This window comes from Corvus cornix, chromosome 7 (genome assembly GCF_000738735.6).
Source record: "Corvus cornix cornix isolate S_Up_H32 chromosome 7, ASM73873v5, whole genome shotgun sequence".
In the NCBI taxonomy this organism is placed as follows: domain Eukaryota; kingdom Metazoa; phylum Chordata; class Aves; order Passeriformes; family Corvidae; genus Corvus; species Corvus cornix.
Window position 1 is genome coordinate 37,607,675 of NC_046337.1, and position 19,844 is coordinate 37,627,518.

The following is a 19,844-nucleotide window of genomic DNA, read 5'->3' on the forward strand; positions in this document are numbered from 1 at the left end:
GCACAACTCAAGGAAAGCCACAAGTCACCGTCTCAAATGTCCCTTGTGCTCTGCAGGTGCAGGGGGATGTGTGGAGGTTTCGGAATGTGCAAAACGTACCTCTGGAAATGGATAGATAGGGGATAGATGGGACAGCACCCAGCCTTGAAAGGCAGGGATTGTTGCTGTACAGTTTTCATCTGTCACTGCATTCCAGCTTGTGCTCCACACTCCTGGAATCAGTGGTACCCCTCAAGCTGTACATGCAGGAAAAGATCCCCGTAACTGCCGAGCCCACACAGCAGTTCCTGCAAGATTTTGGTATTATCTCTTCTGATGTGTTGTTTTCATTTTTTTTAATCTTCACTATTAACACTGAATATTTGAGTTCCTGCCTTCCAACAAAGAAGAAGCTCAGGAAGGATGTGGACCTGTTGGAGTGAGTCCAGAGGAAGCTACCAAGTTGACTAGAGGGATGGACCACCTCTCCTACAAGGAAAGGCTGAGAGAATTGGGCTTGTTTGGCCTAGAAAAGAGAAGGCTTTGGGGTGACCTTAAAGCCCCTTCCAGTGCCTGAAAGAGCTGCAAGAAAGATGCAGAGAGACTCTTTATAAGGGCCCAGAGGGACAGGACACAGGGAATGGCTTCCCACTGCCAGAGGGCAGGGCTGGATGGGATATTGGGAAGGAATTGTTCCCTGGGAGGGTGGGCAGGCCCTGGCACAGGGTGCCCAGAGCAGCTGGGGCTGCCCCTGGATCCCTGGCAGTGTCCAAGGCCAGGTTGGACATTGGGGCTTGGAGCAGCCTGGGACAGTGGGAGGTGTCCCTGCCCATGGCAGGGGGTGGAACAAGATGGGCTTTAAGGTCCCTCCCAACCCAAACCATTCCATGATTCTACAATCCAGCTGTTCTGGATTTGGAGGTATCACTTGACATATTCCAGGACTGACCAGCTGCCATCAACAAAAGTGTCACATGCTCAAGGTGGCACTGCTCCCACTTCAGCCCACCACCAGCACAGCAAACAAAATGAACAGCCCTCATTTCCTGTCCCCTTCCCCATCCCTCCTCTACAGCCACGCTCCCTCTTTGAAACACAGCCACAAAAATCAACTGCGGTGCTGCGAGCAATGATGCTCACAACTTCATTCTTCCTGCCTGGCTGTCAATCAGACAGGAGCTTGTGATGTACACAGCCCATGGATTTTGTAAGCTGCCTTCCTGAAAGCAGCAGTTTCAACTAGGGGGAATTAAAGGGGGGAAAAAAAAAGGCAGGATAGAAGGATGCTGTGCCTCTCTCTCTCTCTCTGTCTCGTTACCGCTGACTCCTCGAGCCATCACTTTTGTTGCTGAGCAAACTCTGAGAGCCACTGGAAAGTGATTAAAATTTGGCAGCAGAATGTCTAAACCTCTGGAATGGCTCAACCTCTGGCGTTTCTATAGCAATGGGGAAGAGTGCAGGATGTGGAAAAAGCCTGTAGCATTGCTGCCATCCTGCTGTGAACCAGAGGTATCGTGCCTCCGACTTTGGAGCAGGAAAACCCATTTCTGGACTCACTCCCCCACTCCCTTCAAATTTAATTCTTGGGCTCACTGCAAATTCAGTGCTGGGGTTTCAACCAGAAGACTGACAAACTATTTTGCTTAAAGATAGTGCCCTCCCCTCTCATGCAACAGCCATGTCCTGCCTGTCTCCCCATCCAGAAAACCAGGGTGGGATCCCAGCCTCAACCTAAAGCTGCCCTTGGACTATAATTTTCCACTGAATACCAAATCCGGGCTTCCTTTTGCAGGAACGCAGCTGAATCTGTGCTGAGGAATTAAAGCTAAGCAGACAAAATGCTCCAGTCTGGGATGGGCTCTTAATGCTCAATTCCGAACTGGAAAGAGTTGGATTTGCCAAGGCTGCTGAGCAGTGCCATCCATGAGTGCTGAACATTCCTGGGCATAAAAAATAAGCCAGGCTAATTGAGCTGCTGAAATCTGGATTCAAAAGCACAGTGCCAGGCTCCCAGGTATGAAACTGCAGCTGTTTTAATCAACTCCTGGCCTTTTCTCCCCCGTTTTCTCACAGGTGGGCAAGGAATTGCAGCCTTCGGTCGTGTGGATTGGAGGCACAGAGAGATTATATTCCAAAGGGACACCGAAGGGAGAGGAAGAGGTGAGTTCTTCTTCATTTCAGTGCAGGTAATTCCTCCTGTTGCATGACATCCCACACAAAGGAACAAGTGTATTCCTCAGCTGAGCTCATACCACTATGACCAGACCTGCCAAAGCTTGCTTGATAATAGCTTGTCTCACTAACATTTCTTTTTTTTTAGCTTTTAAGAGAGTCTTGTGACTTCTTAAGAGCCCCCAAGAGGTCACATTTCTCTCTCCCACCTATCCTCGCTTTATTTAAAAACAGTCCAGTCACTGCTCATCAGTGCACTGGAAAGTAAAAGGGAATAATGGAGAATTTCAAAATATGAGGCAAGAAGCTCCGAGTTGAGATGAGCTTAAATTGTTCAGCTCTATTAATTTGTGAAATTGGATGGAGCCAAAGTGAACAATAAAGTAACAAGGATAAATTTCCACTGCAAAAACAAAGAGCCTGTGTTAAATAGTTACAATTACAGATTATTTTCTTTGGGTTCCCAGGAGTCCTAATGCCACTGCTTCCATTCTTCCCTCTTCTGTGGAGCTTCTCCACTGGAAAAAAAAAATTTTAAAACACTGCCCAACAGTCACAGCAACAAAACCACAGCATAGGGCAATTCACCCCAATTCCTGCTCCCTGCAACATATTTTGCTTTTAGAGCTTTATTCTTAGGTTGTCTGTGGGGTGGTCACAAGCCTGCATTTTGGAAAGGCAACATGAGGCAACCCAACCTTGGATGGGGCTGTTCCTTCTGCAAGGGCTGCATGAGGAGATGGGTGTGCAGTGATCGATGCCCTCAGTGGTCCCCACAGCGAGGGGGAACCTTTCTCTTGGGCTCAAATCTTGGCAGGAAGTGCAGATGGGGATTAAAATTAAGATTAGGGACCAAAAATGGCCTGGATTACTCATGATCCTGCTCTGTTTAGCCATCAGTGGGGATGGATTTCTTGTCCTGCCCACTTCTGAATCCAAGGTATCACCTCTGCCCCTTTTACTCATCCCAAGACCTGCAGGCATTTAACAGAAGGTCTCTTCCCTGGGTGGGAGTCTATTGGCTCCAGGTTTGGAATCCCACACATCCCAAGTTGTTCACAGGACATGCAGCATTTGGAGGGGACAGCATGAAACTGGAGGGACAGACAGAGGTCAGTGGCAGTCTGGGGAACCTTCCTTAGGAGTGCTGGAATTCTGGAGAGTCGTGGAGTGGTTTGGGCTGGAAGGGACCTTAAAAGTCACCTTGTTCCAACCCCATGGCCAGGGACAGCTTCCACTAGACCAGGCTGCTCCAAGATGAGCTTAAGCTCAGCCTTGAGAAGCCAAAGCTTCTGAATCTCACCCCAGGGTGACATTCCTGCCACCAGGACAGAGGGATACTTCACCCAGGAGCAAAACTATGAGCTGGCAGTGTCACCCCTGCCAGCAGCAGGCCCATGCCCAGCCCTGGGGCTAAGACACCCTCAACTCATTATCCTGATGAAGTAATTGGCACACCTGGAAAAACGCATAGCATGACTATGAGAAGAAAAGGAATGATCCACCAGATATATAGTGTTAAGACAAGCATATTTAGGGGGAAAAAAATGCTACTCTACCCCTCAAAACTTATGGGAAAGCTTATTGATTAACAGTAGTGACAGCACAGCAATCTGATTAGGCTTCTCCAGCCAATATTCATTTGAACATTATCAAACATAACTCTCCAATACCAGGTTTTGTTCAATACTCATCTGTTCTGTAAGTAGTTAAATATGTGTTACAAAGTCAAGTAGTAAATTATTGCAAAGACATGAACCCTCGGCTCCCAAAACCTTTGTTCTCAGAACCTCAGCAAGTTAGAAACCACAGCAAAAAACAGGAAGTGTATTTTTTCACACTTAGAAGTCAGAAAATCGTAATCTCCAAGAGCTGGGAGGATTCCAAACGAGGTTACAATCTTCTACCTGCTGAGGTTCATCAGGTTTGCAGGTCCCTGCAGTATTTCTCCTTGAGCTGGAAATAAGGATTTCCTTCTTTAAGTGAGTTGTTTCCTTCCACCTTTGAATAACTTGAGCAGCAAACTCAATAGTGAAAGGCACCGGCACAAACCCACAAAAACAGAAGCAGAAATCAAGTGTTTAACCCGATTTTGAGGAGGCAGAATCTTCCTCCTTGTGCTGGTATCTCCTCTGCTCATACCACGTACAACCAGGCCACTAAAAACCCTCCCAAAATCCTGTTGCAGGCAGCAGGTACAGCTCCAGCTCATTAACTCGGAGCTGTCAGCATCGTTAACAACTCTTTTCCTCCTCGCATTTCCACGTGCTGCAGATGAACGCCAAACGCCTGGCAAGGATGCTGCCCCCGTTCCTGAGGGCTCTGAAACCCAAGGACAGGGTGCTGCTCGTGGGGACCACTGCCAGGCCCTTCGATGCCAACCTGGGACCTTTCTGCAAAGTCTTCCAGAAAATCATTCTCGTTCCTAAGCCCGACTACCTGACAAGATGTGGCAAGTATTTCACGTAGTCCCCGTGGTTATTCCTACTGTTTAAAGTCCATGTTTATTGTCTAGTTACCCTCAGAACTGACCTTCAACTCAAGTCATGCCCCTGGTGCACCTCAAGTCCTGAAAATTTAGGTTAAATCAATACAGGCTATCCCAAAGATCAAATAATAGAAGTGGAAGTTGGGAGAAGAGTTTAAAATACTCTTCAGCAGCGATTCCCATTTTTCCATGAGTTTAGTGTGCACCGAGCTCCGACTGAGCTGGTTTTCCCCTCCGTCTGAAGCACAAGATCCTACTTCAGCACACATTTTCTATTTGAAGCTTTTATTTTTTTTTTTTTTTTTTTTAAACACAGTGATTCTGAATTTCTGGTTCCAGCTTGAAATTCTGAATTTCCAGTCTCCAAACTCTAAACAACACAACTTCCAGGCCTCTCCAAAACCAAACCATGTCTGGAGGACTAAATGTTCTCACTGCCAAATTCCACATTTTGCACTTACAGATTGCGAGAGAAATTGTAGAGGCAGCCAAGAATTTGCACGTCTGGTCTGTCAAATGTTTACAGTGATAGACAGCTCCCAAATTCTGAAAAAAGACCATGGAATATTCCATGTATTGAGACTCAAAGCTTGTAAGGAAATCAGTGGCTTTTTCTTCTAGCCATGTAAATTGGTCTAATAAGACAAACTTCCAATGTGTTGCGATTTTAAGCACCCTGAAGTCTGCAACAAACAGCAAGAAAAGAAAACACATTTGGCTCAGGGACCTTGCCACACAGGTTCTCTTTGCTCTGTCCACACTGTCACCTTGTTACAAAACTCTTATAAACACACTGTGCAGTCCAGTTCCATCCTGCATCCCTCAGAGGCAGCCAAGGCACCGAGGTGATGCACATTTGGGCAAGCCCAAGACAGATTTTGGCTGCCTAGCACGTTGTAAATCTCTCCCACGTTCTGTAACTTTCCTGGTGTGGATGGGAAATGGTCACCAAGCAAGGGAACATGTGTTTCATGTTAGGTTACAGCTCTGATAAATTGCTGAGAGATAAGGGGACATGAGTAAAACCCAGAGAAAGGAGGTGATAGCAGCTGAATTTAGCTGTGCTCACTTCTGGGGGTTGAACTGCCACATTCTGGGAGTCTCACCACTAACTTGGAGTCCAAAAAAAAAAGGGCCAGCTCAAGGGATTTCAACTGCACACTTAAGAACACCCCAAAAAGTTAACTCATGGCATTTTAAAGCAGATTAAACTTGTAGCTTTAATTCTTTGACGTTGCCCCCATTTGAGACAGTGCCTGGCTTGTTCTTCAGCTTCAACCTTCCCTGAAGTTCTATGGAAACAGGATCTTCACCTCCCAATCCTGTCAATTTTCAGTGCCTGACACCCCATTTGAGAAAGAAACAAACTTGTTTTGACAGAAAAATAATGACATAACAAATTCTTGCAAGCCACAGTGCACAACTACCTGTCTGCTGCAGCCCTCCCTCTGGTTACAGACCAGAGTATTCCAATCTGGGCTCAGTGGGAACAGTAAATATACAATGGAAATCATTAAACTGGAAGATTCACAATCCCATACTGACTTCTTGCCATTAATCACCCAGCGAGGCAGTGCCTTGTGTTACACACCTGCACCAGGAGCTGCAGCACACAATATATTACTGTGCTTGCTCTTGTGTGCATCAATTCCTCTTTTATGAACTGGTGATTCAGCCAATATTTATTGAGCACAAGTGCAATTCAAGTGGGAGACCACAATTTGCTCGAGTGAGAAATGCAGTGCAGAGCTGTCAATAGTTACGGGCTCGAGCCCGCGGTATCGACGTCGCAACCCAAGGAAGAACGAGGGAGCTTTGCCAGCAGCATCAGCCTCTCCCCAACATCTTCATGCCAAATCTGAGCATTCAAGCACACCAGACTCAAATATGTCTCATTCAAGAAACTTTTTAACCTCTTATCCCTAATCCTTCTATTTTTTTTCCAAACATTTCTATATAATGCCTTAAAGCCAAGCCTGAGGAGACAGGATCAAAGTTTTCCTAAATTTCTCTGAAACAGCTCCTTATTTAACATAAACCGAAAGATTGGTATTATTCCTATTTTTTTTGAAAGCAAAATCTCAGCCACTTCACAACCCCAAAGAAAACAATCACGTCACAGAGGTTCACAGCTAAAAGATACAACCAGATTTACTTTTCAAGTAACAAGCAAAACCCCAATCCAGAAAATTTGCACCTTGCAACACGTGCCTGCATGGCTGGAAGCCGTTGGGACGTGGAGTCCTCACAGCAGCCCTGAGTTCAGCAGGAATAAGCTGTGGTGAGGGTCACAGAAATAAAAACAGGCTGTTGGTAAAGGTACTTAACTCTGCACATCCAAATGGGAACGCTGGACACGTTCTGTGTACACACACAGAGTTTCTTTCCTTTTTCACACACATGTCCACCCCACTTAATGTGCCCTTAATGACTTGCTGAAAAGTGCTGACTGGTAGCCAAAAAATGATCAGTAAGAGTTTAAAACCACATGTGCCTATTTAGGCCCCTATGCTGCAAATCTGAAGATAAAAGAAAGCAAACCAAAAAAAATTTGAATCTTGGCTTTCCTGATCAACAGTCCTTATTTTCTTGTTCCAGTTTCAAAATTAATAATAATAATAATAATAAGGTATCTTTCCTGCTTTCCTTGAACTCCTGTCTTTGCCATGTCCTGATGCTCAGCACTGTGGAAGCACTACATCCTGCAGAGCGGCGGGGCCCTCACCAAGCTGGTGAACCTGAACTGCCTGGCCCACGTGTCAGATGGCTTCACCCAGGGACACATCGTGGACACAGTGCAGACTGTCCTGAGCGAGCTGAGGCTGCTGCAGATGCCCAGGAAGCCACTGAGGACTGCTGAGTTTGTCACTTCTCTGGCCAGACACGACCCGGTGTACAAAGAGGAGGAAGAAACATTCCAGGTGACTTCCAGAGCTCTGTTGCCTGTCTTTTATTATCCCCTGCCCTGTCCAGCCACACTTGATGTAGGAACCTGCTCACTGTGCTGGTGGGTTGGCACCTCACTATTTGAATGATGATTTAGGGCTCAACAGCACCAAAACCCATCTCTCCCATCTGGGGATGTGCCAAGCCAGTCGTTATTTTGGCAACACAGCTGGCAGAGTGCTTTGGTGAACCAGCTGCTGGCACCCAGCTCACATGGGCACAGTGGCCTCCACGTGCACGGATAAAACACACACGGGCCATTAATTCCATGCATTTGTTCTTTTCCTTCCAGAGCTGTTCAGCAAGCCTGGATATGTCACCTTGAGAAGGCAAAAAACCTGGGCATTCAATGTCCACACAGGGATCAAGATCTGAGACCTTCTCTTAAATCATTTCAAACAAGAATTTCCCTTAAAATTTTCATTTCAGGCTTTAAAATAAATGAGCTTCTGCCTCAAGCTCCATCGCTCTTCTATCCCTGCCCTCAGGGCTATAAAATCCTGAGGGCAAAACTGAGAGCATTTGAGGGGTATTTTATTCACTCAGTGTGCCCAGAGCAGCTGTGGCTGCCCCTGGATCCCTGGAAGTGTCCAAGGATGGAGTTTGGAGCAGCCTGGGATATAGGAAGGTGTCCCTGCCCATGGCAGGGGGTGGAATGGGATGAGCTTTAAGGTCCCTTCCAACCCAAACCAGACTGTGGTTCTGTGATTCTACGTGTGCCTCAAATATCCATGGATCACCTTCAAGCCTAATAAATGCTACAAAATCCTTGGCCACCGGGCAGAGCGCCCTGCTGTGCCCCAAGGAGCTGCAGGCAGCCCACACCAGGGGCTCCAAATGAGTTAAGACCTCTGTACTGCTCCAGGAGACCCCAAAAGAGTTTTCTACTGCTTATGAACCCTCCACTTTTCCTGGCTGAAAGGTTTCCTTGTCGTCCTGCTCCTTGAATCCCCCAGCACCTCCCATCACAGACAGGATGCAGATTCTCACAGCTTTCTCCGAGGCTTCTTCCACTGCTGACCTAATGATAGTGCATATTTCTCCCAGCCCTGCTGAGTACTTCCCAATTTCCATTTAGAGCCATTTGGCTCGCTCAACACAGGCAGCATTTGTGATATTTGGCAAATTACTCTTTCCCCCCCACCATGCTTCCTCACTAAACCAATATCTCTCCTCAGGGAAAGGCTAATGGTTCAGTGTTAGAGCAAAGGAAAAAAAAATACTCCATCATTCCCAGCTCCAAGTAGTAATCCATTTGTACCCTGCAACATGAGAGCAAGTATTTAGTCCGAGTTTAACTTGAAAATATTATCCCAGTCACTCTAAACGTGCCTGTTTTGTACAGCACCAAGTGCCTGGGCAGCGCTTCATCTGGAACACAGCTCAAATGATCCCATCCTCAGCATCCCACGGCAATCATCTCTCCTTGCATTAATTACAGCCCTTAAGAAAGTATTTCCTTTTATCTGTTGGAATTTTGTTTCCCTTAAATGTCATGGAGCCTTGCTGCAGCACCTGTAATACGGCACAGGGGAAGAGGATTGTCAGACGGCCTCGTGCATTAATTAACTCCAGTAATCCCCACCTCCCCTCACACAGAAGCCCCTCTTCCCAAGCTTCTAATCATTGCCATTTCTGGGCCTTTCCCCTTGCTTTGCTTTGTCCCTTGTGGAAGTGGGGCAGCTAGAACACTGCACTCAAAGTGAAGATTAGCCCTGTGATGAATCTTTGATTTTTCTTCCCTGAAAGCATGAATCTCCCAGTCTGACATTTATATTCTGCCAGTGTTCCAAAATGAATATAAATAATGCAAAATTTGTGACAATGTGATTTCTCCATTCCATTCACTCAAATTTCTGCCCCAATTACACATCCACATTTTTTGAAATTATAAATTAGTGCACCAGGGTGGTTGGTACAAATCCTTACACAGAAAGGATTTCTAGAGAGGCAAAGCCAGCTAACCACACCACTTCTGCCTGGTAGTGACTGGACCAAAATCATGGAATGGTTTGGCTTGGAAGGGACCTTAAACCTCATCTTGTTCCAACCCATTCCATGGGCAGAGACACCTTCCACTAGCCCAGGTTGCTCCAAGCCCCATCCAAGCTGGACACTTCCAGGGATGGGACAGCTACAGAAATACATAGGAAAACCCATTCCAAAGCCTATGGGCATCATTCCTCCAAAAACCAAACATTTCAACTCTGATCAGTCACTGCTGCCAGTAACTCACACCCCCAGTTCAGATGCTGGTGATAAAGGGACTTTTATTTTAGGCATGTCTGAGGAGCTGACTTCACTCATCTCATGGAACAGTTACACCAGTTAAAGAGGCAAAAAGTTACTGTTGTGCACTGAAATATTTGCACAAAGAACTGGGAAAAGAACAAGAGAACACATCCCAAGTCTCTTGGCTTCTCCTGCCAAATGCTTCGGAGTCCTTTGCCAGTGACCCAGAGCTGAGAGGAAGATGATCACCCCACCAAACAGCTCTTTTGATCCCACCAAGCTCCCAGAAAGCTCTGGGCAAGATTTTCCTACTCTCTCCACCTCCCACTTAAGGTCTGGAGGGTGTTACACCCAGGACACAAAACTGGAGGGGAAATAAAATCGCTGTGGCCTCGTGGAGTCTCACCCAGGGCCAGACACATCACCAGGTTCTCGTGGCTTCCCACAGCTGCTGCTGGGGAAAGGCAATTCCTGCTGGAGCCCAAACCCACCATCACCACCTCGCCCCTCTCATCCCACTCATGGGAAGGGCCACAAACAGCAACACACCCTGACCCAGCTCTGCTGTTCTCCCAAAACCAGGAATAGTTTGGTCTGGGACTAAGGCAGCAAAATTCAGCTGCACTCAGAGCCCAGGGTTCCTCCCCACCACCACCACCCATGTCCTGCCTAGATGTGGGCACACAGGAGGCTGGAGGATGTTTTTACCAGTGAGGACAGGGTTTTTGGAGGAGAGGTGCTCAGCTAATTTGGGTAATTAGAGCAGAATTGCAGTGTCCAGCAGCCAGATGGATGCTTGACCCCTGTCAACCACCTGCTGAGAATATTTATCTGCAGGGTGCCTGTCATCATCAGCCCTTCCCAGACCCCAGAAAGAGCTCTTGAAAAGCTGACACCAAGCAGGAGCATCTGGCACCAGGAGAGGAACATGTTGAGTTTTTCTTCCCTATACCCTTCCCATCCCTCTTCTTCCAAGTTCTCTTCCTCTAACACACACTGGGCAACTGGACAAGGCAATTTCCTAGAAGATGCCTGACCAGGCTCAAGCTGGAGGCAGCATTTGGGATGGATCAGATGGAAAAGCCTTTGCAGGATGCCACACTGGGAGGGAGGCTGAAGATGACACAGGCAGAGGAGGCAGAGCTGTGGTGTTAAATAGCAGCCAGTGGTCAAGAAGGAAGGCATTTTATCAACCACAGGCAATGCCTGGTGGCATTTTAATCTCTGGTTTAGGCAGGACTTTGTTGAGAAAGGTTCTTGTACATACAGAGAAGGAGTGATTCCTAGCCAGTGCTGACTTTAAAGCCTTCCCTTCTCCTTCACTTCACATTATTCTCACACAGCCTAGAGCTGCCTCCCTGACACCACAGCCCAGGAGCTGGGCGAGTCTACAGAGCAACTCCACCAAAATCATTTACAAGTCACAGGCCTGTGAACAGGCATCTGAAAGCAATAAACAGGTTCTTAATGTTCAGGGTTTGTTTTGCTTCCTGAGCCCCCTCATTGAAATCAAAACTGTCTGGATCGATTTGCAGAGGCACGAGAAGGGGATGATTTGTCTGCTGCCAAGTCTGGAGCAGAGGGAGCTCTGACAAGAGCTATATTCTCTGGAAATAGGGTTGATCATGGAATTTAACATTTCCATAACTATAGCAACACAAATGGCCCAGCTAAGTATTGCTGTTAATGAGACTCAGCTCGATCAATTGCTGCACTTCTTGGTGTAATAATGTTCTCAAGAGATCTGAGGGTTTCATTTTGGCTTCTCCACCAGCCAGCTTGGGTTTTAAGAGGTTTGGGTTTTTTAAGGAATGCTCCATTATAGCAGTAAAATGTTTAAGTGGTCTGTCTTGCCTTTTTAAATGTTTTTTTTAATTTTATTAAAGCATACAAATGCTTTTTGATTCTCCAGGCCTGGTATGCCAAGACCCCTTTGGGGAAAGCGTGGAGTGCAGCACTGGCAGCAAAGGAAGCAGAAAAAGAAAAAGGAAAGAAAGGAAAAGGGAAAAAGTAACTTCCTCAAGGATTTTTCACCTGGCCATAGCAGTCACGGCTCTACTTCACTGCAAAGGCATGGCAGATTAATGGTCCTCAAGTTATAGGTATTCCAGGGAAGAGATTTCCTCTCTGAATGGATTTTTACAAGTTAAAAAAAAAAAAAAAAACCACCAGATGAGATGTAACATGTAGCTCTCAGAGGATAAAGAGTTAATGACCACTGACTTGCTCAAGCATTATTTATTCCAGGAGATTTTAGGGGGCAGAAGGGTTCATTACTCAGGCCTGTAACATGCCATCAACTTTTAGGCCATACTCATTTATTTCGGCAAGTAACTCTCCTTAAAAATTGATGTCACTTTCATGCCTTTCATTACTTTAATATCCTATATGCTTTATAAAACTAACTGCTTTATGTATCTGTGGGTCTAAAGTGTTACAGTCCTCAATAAAACGATTACAGCTATAAAGACTGCTTTTTAATTGGGATGGATCAAGAGGCACTTTGTGCAATCCACCACAAGCTATTTACCCAGCTGCACGAGGAACAGCACTTGCACCTTTTGAGGCCTTAGAATGAACACATTCATATATGTGGGTGTCAGCAGAGAAAAGCAAAGCAGCCAGGTGCTAATTTGGGCAGATGAACACCAAAATCTGGTTTTAATCTATTTTGCCATAGAAAATAATAACTAAGTAACCTATTTGCACAAATAGCAATGCATTTGTTGCTTAATGCACTTTGCTCACGAATCAGCGATTTTGAGGGCAAAGTATTTACAAGGAGTGCTCGGAATACCCTAAAGCTTTGGGACATCCTACAGGACACTGATGGAGCCAGCACCACCTTCATGTAAGGCACAGGATCCCATTCACCATGGTCTTCTATAAATAAGAGCCACAAACACCCGCTCTTCCTTCACATCACAGAATTCCTGTGTGGCCTTGACAACAGGTAACTGGAAATACCTGGAAACACAAGGCCCACCATCCCCAGGGAGCTGAGGGACCACTCTGTGCCTCTATCAACAGGCTGGGAGGTACACGTTGGGCAGCACTGCTGTAGGAAGCCCTGCTGGGAAGGGGACGGTATTGAGCCCCTCCTGCTCCTAAGAGGAACCCAAATGGAAAAAGACACTCCTGACAAGAGGAATGCCTGAGAAAAAAGGTCTGGGAGGATTCCTGCACATAACTAACTGCACAGAAAATTATTCAACCAGCCGTATCGTTGTGCACAGTGGAGAGAACTGGATGGATCTGGTTAATAATCTGAATTTTCTCCCTCTGGGCTTATTGCAGCACACAGGACAGAGCTACCCCAGTTTGCGATTTTTGTGGTCCTTTCCGGCTGTATTTTGCTGTCTGGTACAAGGCTCCCCATGGTTTCACCCTTCCAACCTCGAGGCTGCACCTCCAGCCCTGCCAAGGAGAGCCAAGCAGTAAGAGAGGAAACTGTTGTTACATCTCCCCTGTGCGACCCCTCAGGACATTTCCGAGGGACACCAGTCCTTCCCCCAGCTCTCCCAGCAGTAATCCAGCTGCTGGAATCTCAACATGACCCACACAAGAGACCCCATGAGCTGCCAGCCCCTGGGTTCAATCCATTGCAACAGTGCAGCTACAAACGTTGGCTTTCCTTCCCTTATTCTTTGGAGCAGGCTGCTGGCTCCCCAAATTTGGCAGCACACCCCAGTTTTATCAAACAAGGTGCTCTTAACTTCATTCCTGGGGAGAAAAGGCAGGCTCTCCACAGAGGTGACAGGGTTTGTGTTTAAAACCCCTCATCTCTGCTCTCATCCGCAGGGAAACTAATTTGGATAATTCTGCCCTCAATCTTGCCGACAGTGGAACCCTCCTCTCCACAACAGGTTTGACAGCACAGCGTGATGTGATGAAAGGACCACATTTCGGGAGGATGTAAGCAAGCCCATTAACTCATATTTCAGCAGCTTCAGTGCAATCTCAATAGCAAAGTAAAAGCAGCTGACTGGCAACATCCATCTCCAGGGCACAATGCCGACCCCGTGCAGGGAGGATGCAGAACCTTTCACCAGGGGGAAAACTTGCACGTTTTCCCCACTATCCACCAGTTCATGGGGGAAAAAAACACTGGGGAATTTTTCCTTTAGGTGTAGCTTGCACTGGTGGCTGCTCGCATTTCTTTCTTTCTGTGGGGATTTAGAAGCCACAGCCAGTTTAACTACAAACAGCTCTGTGGGTGCAGGAGGTGACAAAGAGGTGGTGAAGCGTTCAAGGCAGGTTGGACAGGGCTTGGAACAGGCTGGGACAGTGGAAGGTGTCCCTGCCCATGGCAGGGGTGGAATGGGATGATCTTTAAGGTCCTCCCAACCCAAACCATCCCATAAAGCAGAAAAGCTCTGCCCTGTGTGGCTGCCAAGCCCCTGCTCTCCTCAGGAGAGGCTCCTCATGGGGAGGGAAGAACGAGGAGCAATTTTAATGCTGTTTGTAATTATTATTACAGAGAGTGCAGCTACTTGAAAAATGAATGAAGCAGTTGTATCAAGCAGAGCCAACACATGGAGTAATCTCAGTGTCTGAATTACTCAATGAAGTGGCCCTGGCTGGATCTCCAACACCCTTCCCACTGGCTCTCAGAGGAACCCCTCTAGGGACGCTCCTCCAACATCTCCGCCCAGACATCTTTCACGGAAAGAGATAAAAAGGTTGTGGCTTTGCTAAGCCCGGCACAACTGCACTCTGCTCTCCAGCCACAGCGTTCCCACAATCTGATGGAGGGGGAAAATCCTGCCTCCTCCACCCAGCCAAAGGTGAGCTCTGAGGGACAGCGAAGAGGAAGGCCAGGCTGCTTTACCTCCTGGTGTGGAGGTGGGAGCAATCCAGCAGCAGCAAAGTTGAGAGAAGAAGCTGTCATGCTCATTTATATATGTAAGTGATCCAGAGAATTATCAGCTAAATTATTTAAATGTCCCATTACTATTAAATTACTGGGCATTCATTGTAAGAACAGTCATAATACAGTAACTAATTCGGTATTAATGTGAATGTCAGCGTTTCATTGCAGTTATTTTGTACTTCATCATCAGATAATTTACCAATAAATTAATTGGCTTAATTGCTTCCTGCAAACCCAGGAGAAATACATATGACATGACTTTTACAAAAGTCTTCATGCTCACTCCCCCATCCTCCACTTTTAGCCACACCAAGCAGGAACCCCTCTTTGGAACACCTGGGAGAGGGAGCAGAAGAAATAAAGCCCTGGCATTTCCCTCCCTGGGGATTTTAATGTGCTTTAAATACAACCCACGCATGGAGCAGGACAGGACACAGGGAATGGCTTCCCACTGCCCAAGGGCAGGGTTAGATGGGATAGTGGGAAGGAGTTGTTCCCTGGGAGGGTGGGCAGGCCCTGGCACAGGGTGCCCAGAGCAGCTGTGGCTGCCCCTGGATCCCTGGCAGTGTCCAAGGCCAGGTTGGACACTGGGGCTTGGAGCAGCCTGGGACAGTGGGAGGTGTCCCTGCCCATGGCAGGGGGGTGGAAATAGATGAGCATGAGCTGTTCAACCTCCTCACCTGTACCTCACCTGTTCAACCTCCTCACCTGTACCCCCCGAGATGGGATTCCTGGGACTGCCCCTGCCTGCCTGAAAGCTCCAGCACCGGGGTTTTCAGCAGCAGCACTAAAACTCTCTGGCAACCACAGTGAGAACTCCCACCCTCTTTTCCCCAAGAGCTTAGGAAAAGTTTTCTGCTGTTTCCTTCTCCAAGAGATGGGGGGGAAAACTCCATCGAGAGCACAGTGGGGAAGGACAGCCCTTTCCTCCTGTTTCTTGCTTTAGATGTTTTTAAATAACTGAGCAGGGCTCTTCTGCAGGGCGCTGGGAACAGACTGCAGCAGGCTCAGTGCTCCTGCACCACCAGGGAGGGATCACAGCCACAGCAAAACGCTAAATCTTTCTCGATGCTGATTCTCCCTGCCCCTGTGCAAGTCTGCAGCACGCCAGGCTGGCACAGGGACCAGCTCCAGGTGGGAACAACCCAAGGGAATACATCACACCCTCACCGAGACGAGTCCCAACCACACAGCACCTGCGGCAGCCCGTTAGTGAAGTTGCCATCAGAATTAAAAAACAAGCCGACGTTTCTCAGCAAAACCCCCCAAATCCGGTAACACAAAGTGAAGCTGACTGTTCTATTAACTCCCATCCTGCATCAGCAATTTTCTAAAGTGTGGAAACATTATAATTGACTTTTCTGCTAGTAGCAAAATGTCATTTTTCCTTAATACTCCCCAAGTCAGTAACGCATTTCAAAAGCCTCTGATGCCACTACCACAACAGGACTTACAAATTAGCACATTTTTAGCTTTTCATTAAACACAATACCAAAAAAAAAAAAAAAAGGAAAAAAAAAAAAAGGAAAAGTCTTCTCGTATTAGGGTTTCTCTCCTCATTATTGAAAGTACTGCGACTTTGGAACTTCTCGCAGCAAATTATAATGCACTCAGCCTGGGGCCATTGTAAATCAGGGCTTCAAAAAAGGTGTCATGTAGTCGGGCCCTCTTCAAGCACTGAAAATATCGGAGTCTATTTGAAAACGCCTTCTGTAGTCTCTCACTAGCCTTGCAAATCAGCGCAGCACTGGGTAGAGCTGCCTTTTATTTTTTTTTTTTTTTTTTTTTTGCCTCGTGGCATCAAGCCATTTCTATTCCGACCAGAAAAAGAGGATTATTTCGTGCTGGGATTTCAAATAAAAAAAAAAATTTAAAAAATACCCTACACCTAAGATAACAAGCTACATAAAATCCCCAAATCGTTTGGGGCTCTTGTTAGGGTTTGGGCAGTGCCCGTGGGGATGTTCCCCACAAGGAGACGGGACTTTCTCCGTCCCTCCTGGGATGTCCCCAGCCAGTGATGGCTTTCAAGGACCACCACCAAACCTTGGTACAACCAAAGGCATGGTGCCCACATGGCTCTGGATAATTCCCAAGCTCCACGACAAAAGGACACTGTGGAAGTGGAGCCAGTCTTTTGCTGAGCAAACCAGCACCAGCCCCTTTTCGGCTGGCACTGCCTCCAGCAAAAAGCACCGAACGAGCCTCGGCTGTTACAGCTCCTGGCTGGAATCCCTGGGGTTTTTTGGCACAGCAGGGATGCGCCAGCATGGAGCAGGGAGAGGGTCACATCCCACCCCAAACCCCCCAAACCCGGTGCCACCTTGGGGCAGGGCACTGCCAGGCTCTGCTCCCACCTGCCCACCCAGCCTTAAAGCCAAAGGCTGGAAATGCCAACTCCACACCCTTCCCAACTTTCCTGATTCTCTAGAAAACAACTTAATCCCATCCCTAAACTCCTCTGCACGTCTCCGAACAAAACCACGCAGTTTCCTACAGGTTGGGTTCTCACCTCCTGACAAGTTTTGATGCTTCAAGTTGCTCAATTTAGCAAGAAAACCATCATTAACCACGCCACGAAATGCACGCAGAAGCAAAGGGGGAGAGAAGGCCAGAATAAGGCTGTTCCCTTCCCGGGAGGGCAGCTCCAAACCAGCATTTCCTAACGCCCTTTTCCAGCTTCTCTGCTTTAGGATTTACCCTGCTTCAGTTTTCCCACTGGGAAAAGGCAGCCAGGATTAATGCAAACACGGGAATGGGTGAAGGGACCCACAGCACAGGCAAGGGCACAAAACAAGCAAGAGCAACCAAGGAACTGGACCCAGGAGAGCCTGGAGAAGAGAGCCAGGTCCCAGCAACATGGAAAAACAAACTCAAGGAACTCACCTTCTTATCCCTGAAAGGCCACAGCTTCCGCATGGATATAGCCGGTGTGTGCTTAGCAGCAATGAAAAGGGTTCCCAGGGCTGCTTCGGCCACCAGAAGCCACCTCAATCCTTCAGCCGGCTACCAAAAAGCATGGAATTCTAGGTCCAAGGCTTTTATCCGCCCAGTGGATCACATGCAAATGGGAAACCCCAACTCCTCGGCTGATGGGACAAGGACAGGCATTCCCACCTCAGGCACACCATTGTTTGTCCCAGCCGCTGGGACTGTGCTGTAGCAAGGAGAAGCCACCGTGCCTTCCCACCAATGGATGGGGGGGTTTTGGCTTTCTGAGTAAAAACAACTCAAGATCGAGCTCTGGGAATCAAGAAAATAGAGAGAGAGGGGGAAAAGTGAATGGGGTGAAATGAGGGGAAAAAAATGCCAAGAAAGACTATTTGGAGAGCGAAGAAAATCATCAGCCTGGACAGGGCGTGGTGGGCTCTAATCCCCAGTGAAAGCTGGAGCAGAAATTAAGGCCTGGGTGCAATCCTGTCCTCTCTTAGGAATAATTGGGGCAGTGAATAGGCACGGAGATCAGCAGGAGATGGGAATCACGCAAACGAGCCATTAGCACCGCTTAGCACGAAGTTTGGGAAGTTACACCCTTAATTACTCTAATTACTCCCACGGCTCCATCCCAAATGCCACCACTCAGCTCCCAAAAAGCCTCTCAGGGAGGGAGGGGGTGCTGGGCAGGGACACACTCTAAAATCCACCATGCCCGCCTGAGATTTGGGGGTTTGGTGTAGTTTCCAAGCCCGATGGAAGCCTGTGCTGGTGTGGTGGTAGCCCCCACACCACCCCCGTGGGGAGCAGCCCCTTCCCCTCCCATCAGGGTGGGTTGGAGGGTCACTGGTGTGGTCACACATGGTCCCAAAACTTACCCAATCCTCACAGGCTCTTTTCTGACCCACCCAGAACCCTAAAGCAGGGTCCTGCCCTGAGCCACCATTCCATTTTCTATTTACAAACCCATCCCTGCTCCCACAAATCTCTCCGTCTCCTGGGATGTCCCTGGCCTGCTGGTGACAGCGCATTTCACCGATGTCAGCAATGCCAGGGACATCCCAAAGTCCTGGCCCCCCTTCACTCCTCCACATCCCGAGTGGGGCTCGGCTCGGGGAGGGCAGGAGGTGGCAGTGGGGGCAATGTGCTGACAGGGCCCTGCCGTGACGGATGATCCCAGAACCGGCTGCTCTTCCCACCCCACAGCAACCTGTAATTTGCAGCCCCTACCCCACAGGTGATGGGAAGAGGGGGCAGGGATGGGGGCAGGCAAACCAGGTGGTTCCCTGCTGAAAGTACAGCTGCTCCAAGGAGAGGTGGGAGCCGTAATGAACCGGGCCAAGGCCCCGCTAATTAAAGCTGACAAGCCAAGTTCTGATGTGTCCAGTGGAAAGGGATAAATCAATCCCCCAGAAAGGGGTGTGGGCAACAAGGGATAGTTGGGTTTGTTCTTCTGCCTCCCAGAGGGCAGGCAATTATCTCCGTAACTTTCTGGTTAGGGTGTGCTTGGGAAACACATCCTCCAATCCATAAATAACTTCCACAACTGCCGGGCACTTTCAGGTGTTGAAAACTAATTGTGCTCAGGAGCAAAACAGCTCGGGATGACATGAAACCAAGTCCAGGGCTTGTTGGAGCTCGTGGTGCCATCGAGCTCCCCTGTTTCCACCTCCCATAGCGAAGAGAGTGGTGGAATTCCAGCTAGGGCATGGAGTCAATCTGCTTCAGATTCCAAGAGTGGGGGGAAAAGGACTGGGATCTGACTCCTGGTGTGCCCAGTGCTGGGTCCTCACCCTATAATCCTTCATAAAACCCTTTTTAGGTGGCAGGCTGTGAGTGGTGATGGTGACACGAGGCAAATCACAGATTGGTGTGTCCCATCCCAGGAGGGAATCCTGCACTACGGAGCCTACAAGGAGCCTGTAATCCTGAGACTGTGCAGGAGACACGTGATGGAGGGTCAGTCCGAGCTGGTTTTCCAGCCTGGCACACGGGTTGACATTCCATGAGCCCATAACTCAGGGGTTAAATAACTGGGAGGGCTCCCCTTCACCTTTAGAAGAGGATATGCCCCAGGACTGAATTCCCAGGGGATAATTAACAGAGCTGCAGCTCTTCAGCAGGGAGGTGGGGAGGAGGGAAGCCTTGGATTTTTACTTAAGCTAAGAGCTTTTTTTTTTTTTTTTGAATTCCTATAATTGATGGGGAAAGAGGGGGAAA

At 48.0% G+C, this 19,844-nt stretch overlaps 1 protein-coding gene and 1 long non-coding RNA gene across 3 annotated transcripts in view; one reads left to right on the top strand and one right to left on the bottom strand.

Annotated features, from left to right (window-relative positions):
- Positions 1-11,982, top strand: part of IQCA1 (IQ motif containing with AAA domain 1) — a 101,672-nt gene extending 89,690 nt beyond the window's left edge. For both annotated transcript variants that reach the window (XM_039555024.1, XM_039555025.1), the window contains 4 exons: positions 2,053-2,139; positions 4,426-4,603; positions 7,322-7,560; positions 11,730-11,982. In XM_039555024.1, coding sequence (XP_039410958.1) covers positions 2,053-2,139; positions 4,426-4,603; positions 7,322-7,560; positions 11,730-11,831 — 606 coding nt within the window. In that variant the 3' untranslated portion in view covers positions 11,832-11,982. The remainder of the gene's footprint in view (positions 1-2,052; positions 2,140-4,425; positions 4,604-7,321; positions 7,561-11,729) is intronic.
- The window catches only part of LOC109145767, a 67,606-nt gene extending 48,906 nt beyond the window's left edge, over positions 1-18,700 (bottom strand). The window contains exon 1 of the long non-coding RNA XR_002047434.3: positions 17,577-18,700. This is a non-coding gene — a long non-coding RNA (uncharacterized LOC109145767). The remainder of the gene's footprint in view (positions 1-17,576) is intronic.
- Positions 18,701-19,844: the final 1,144 nt, after the last annotated feature.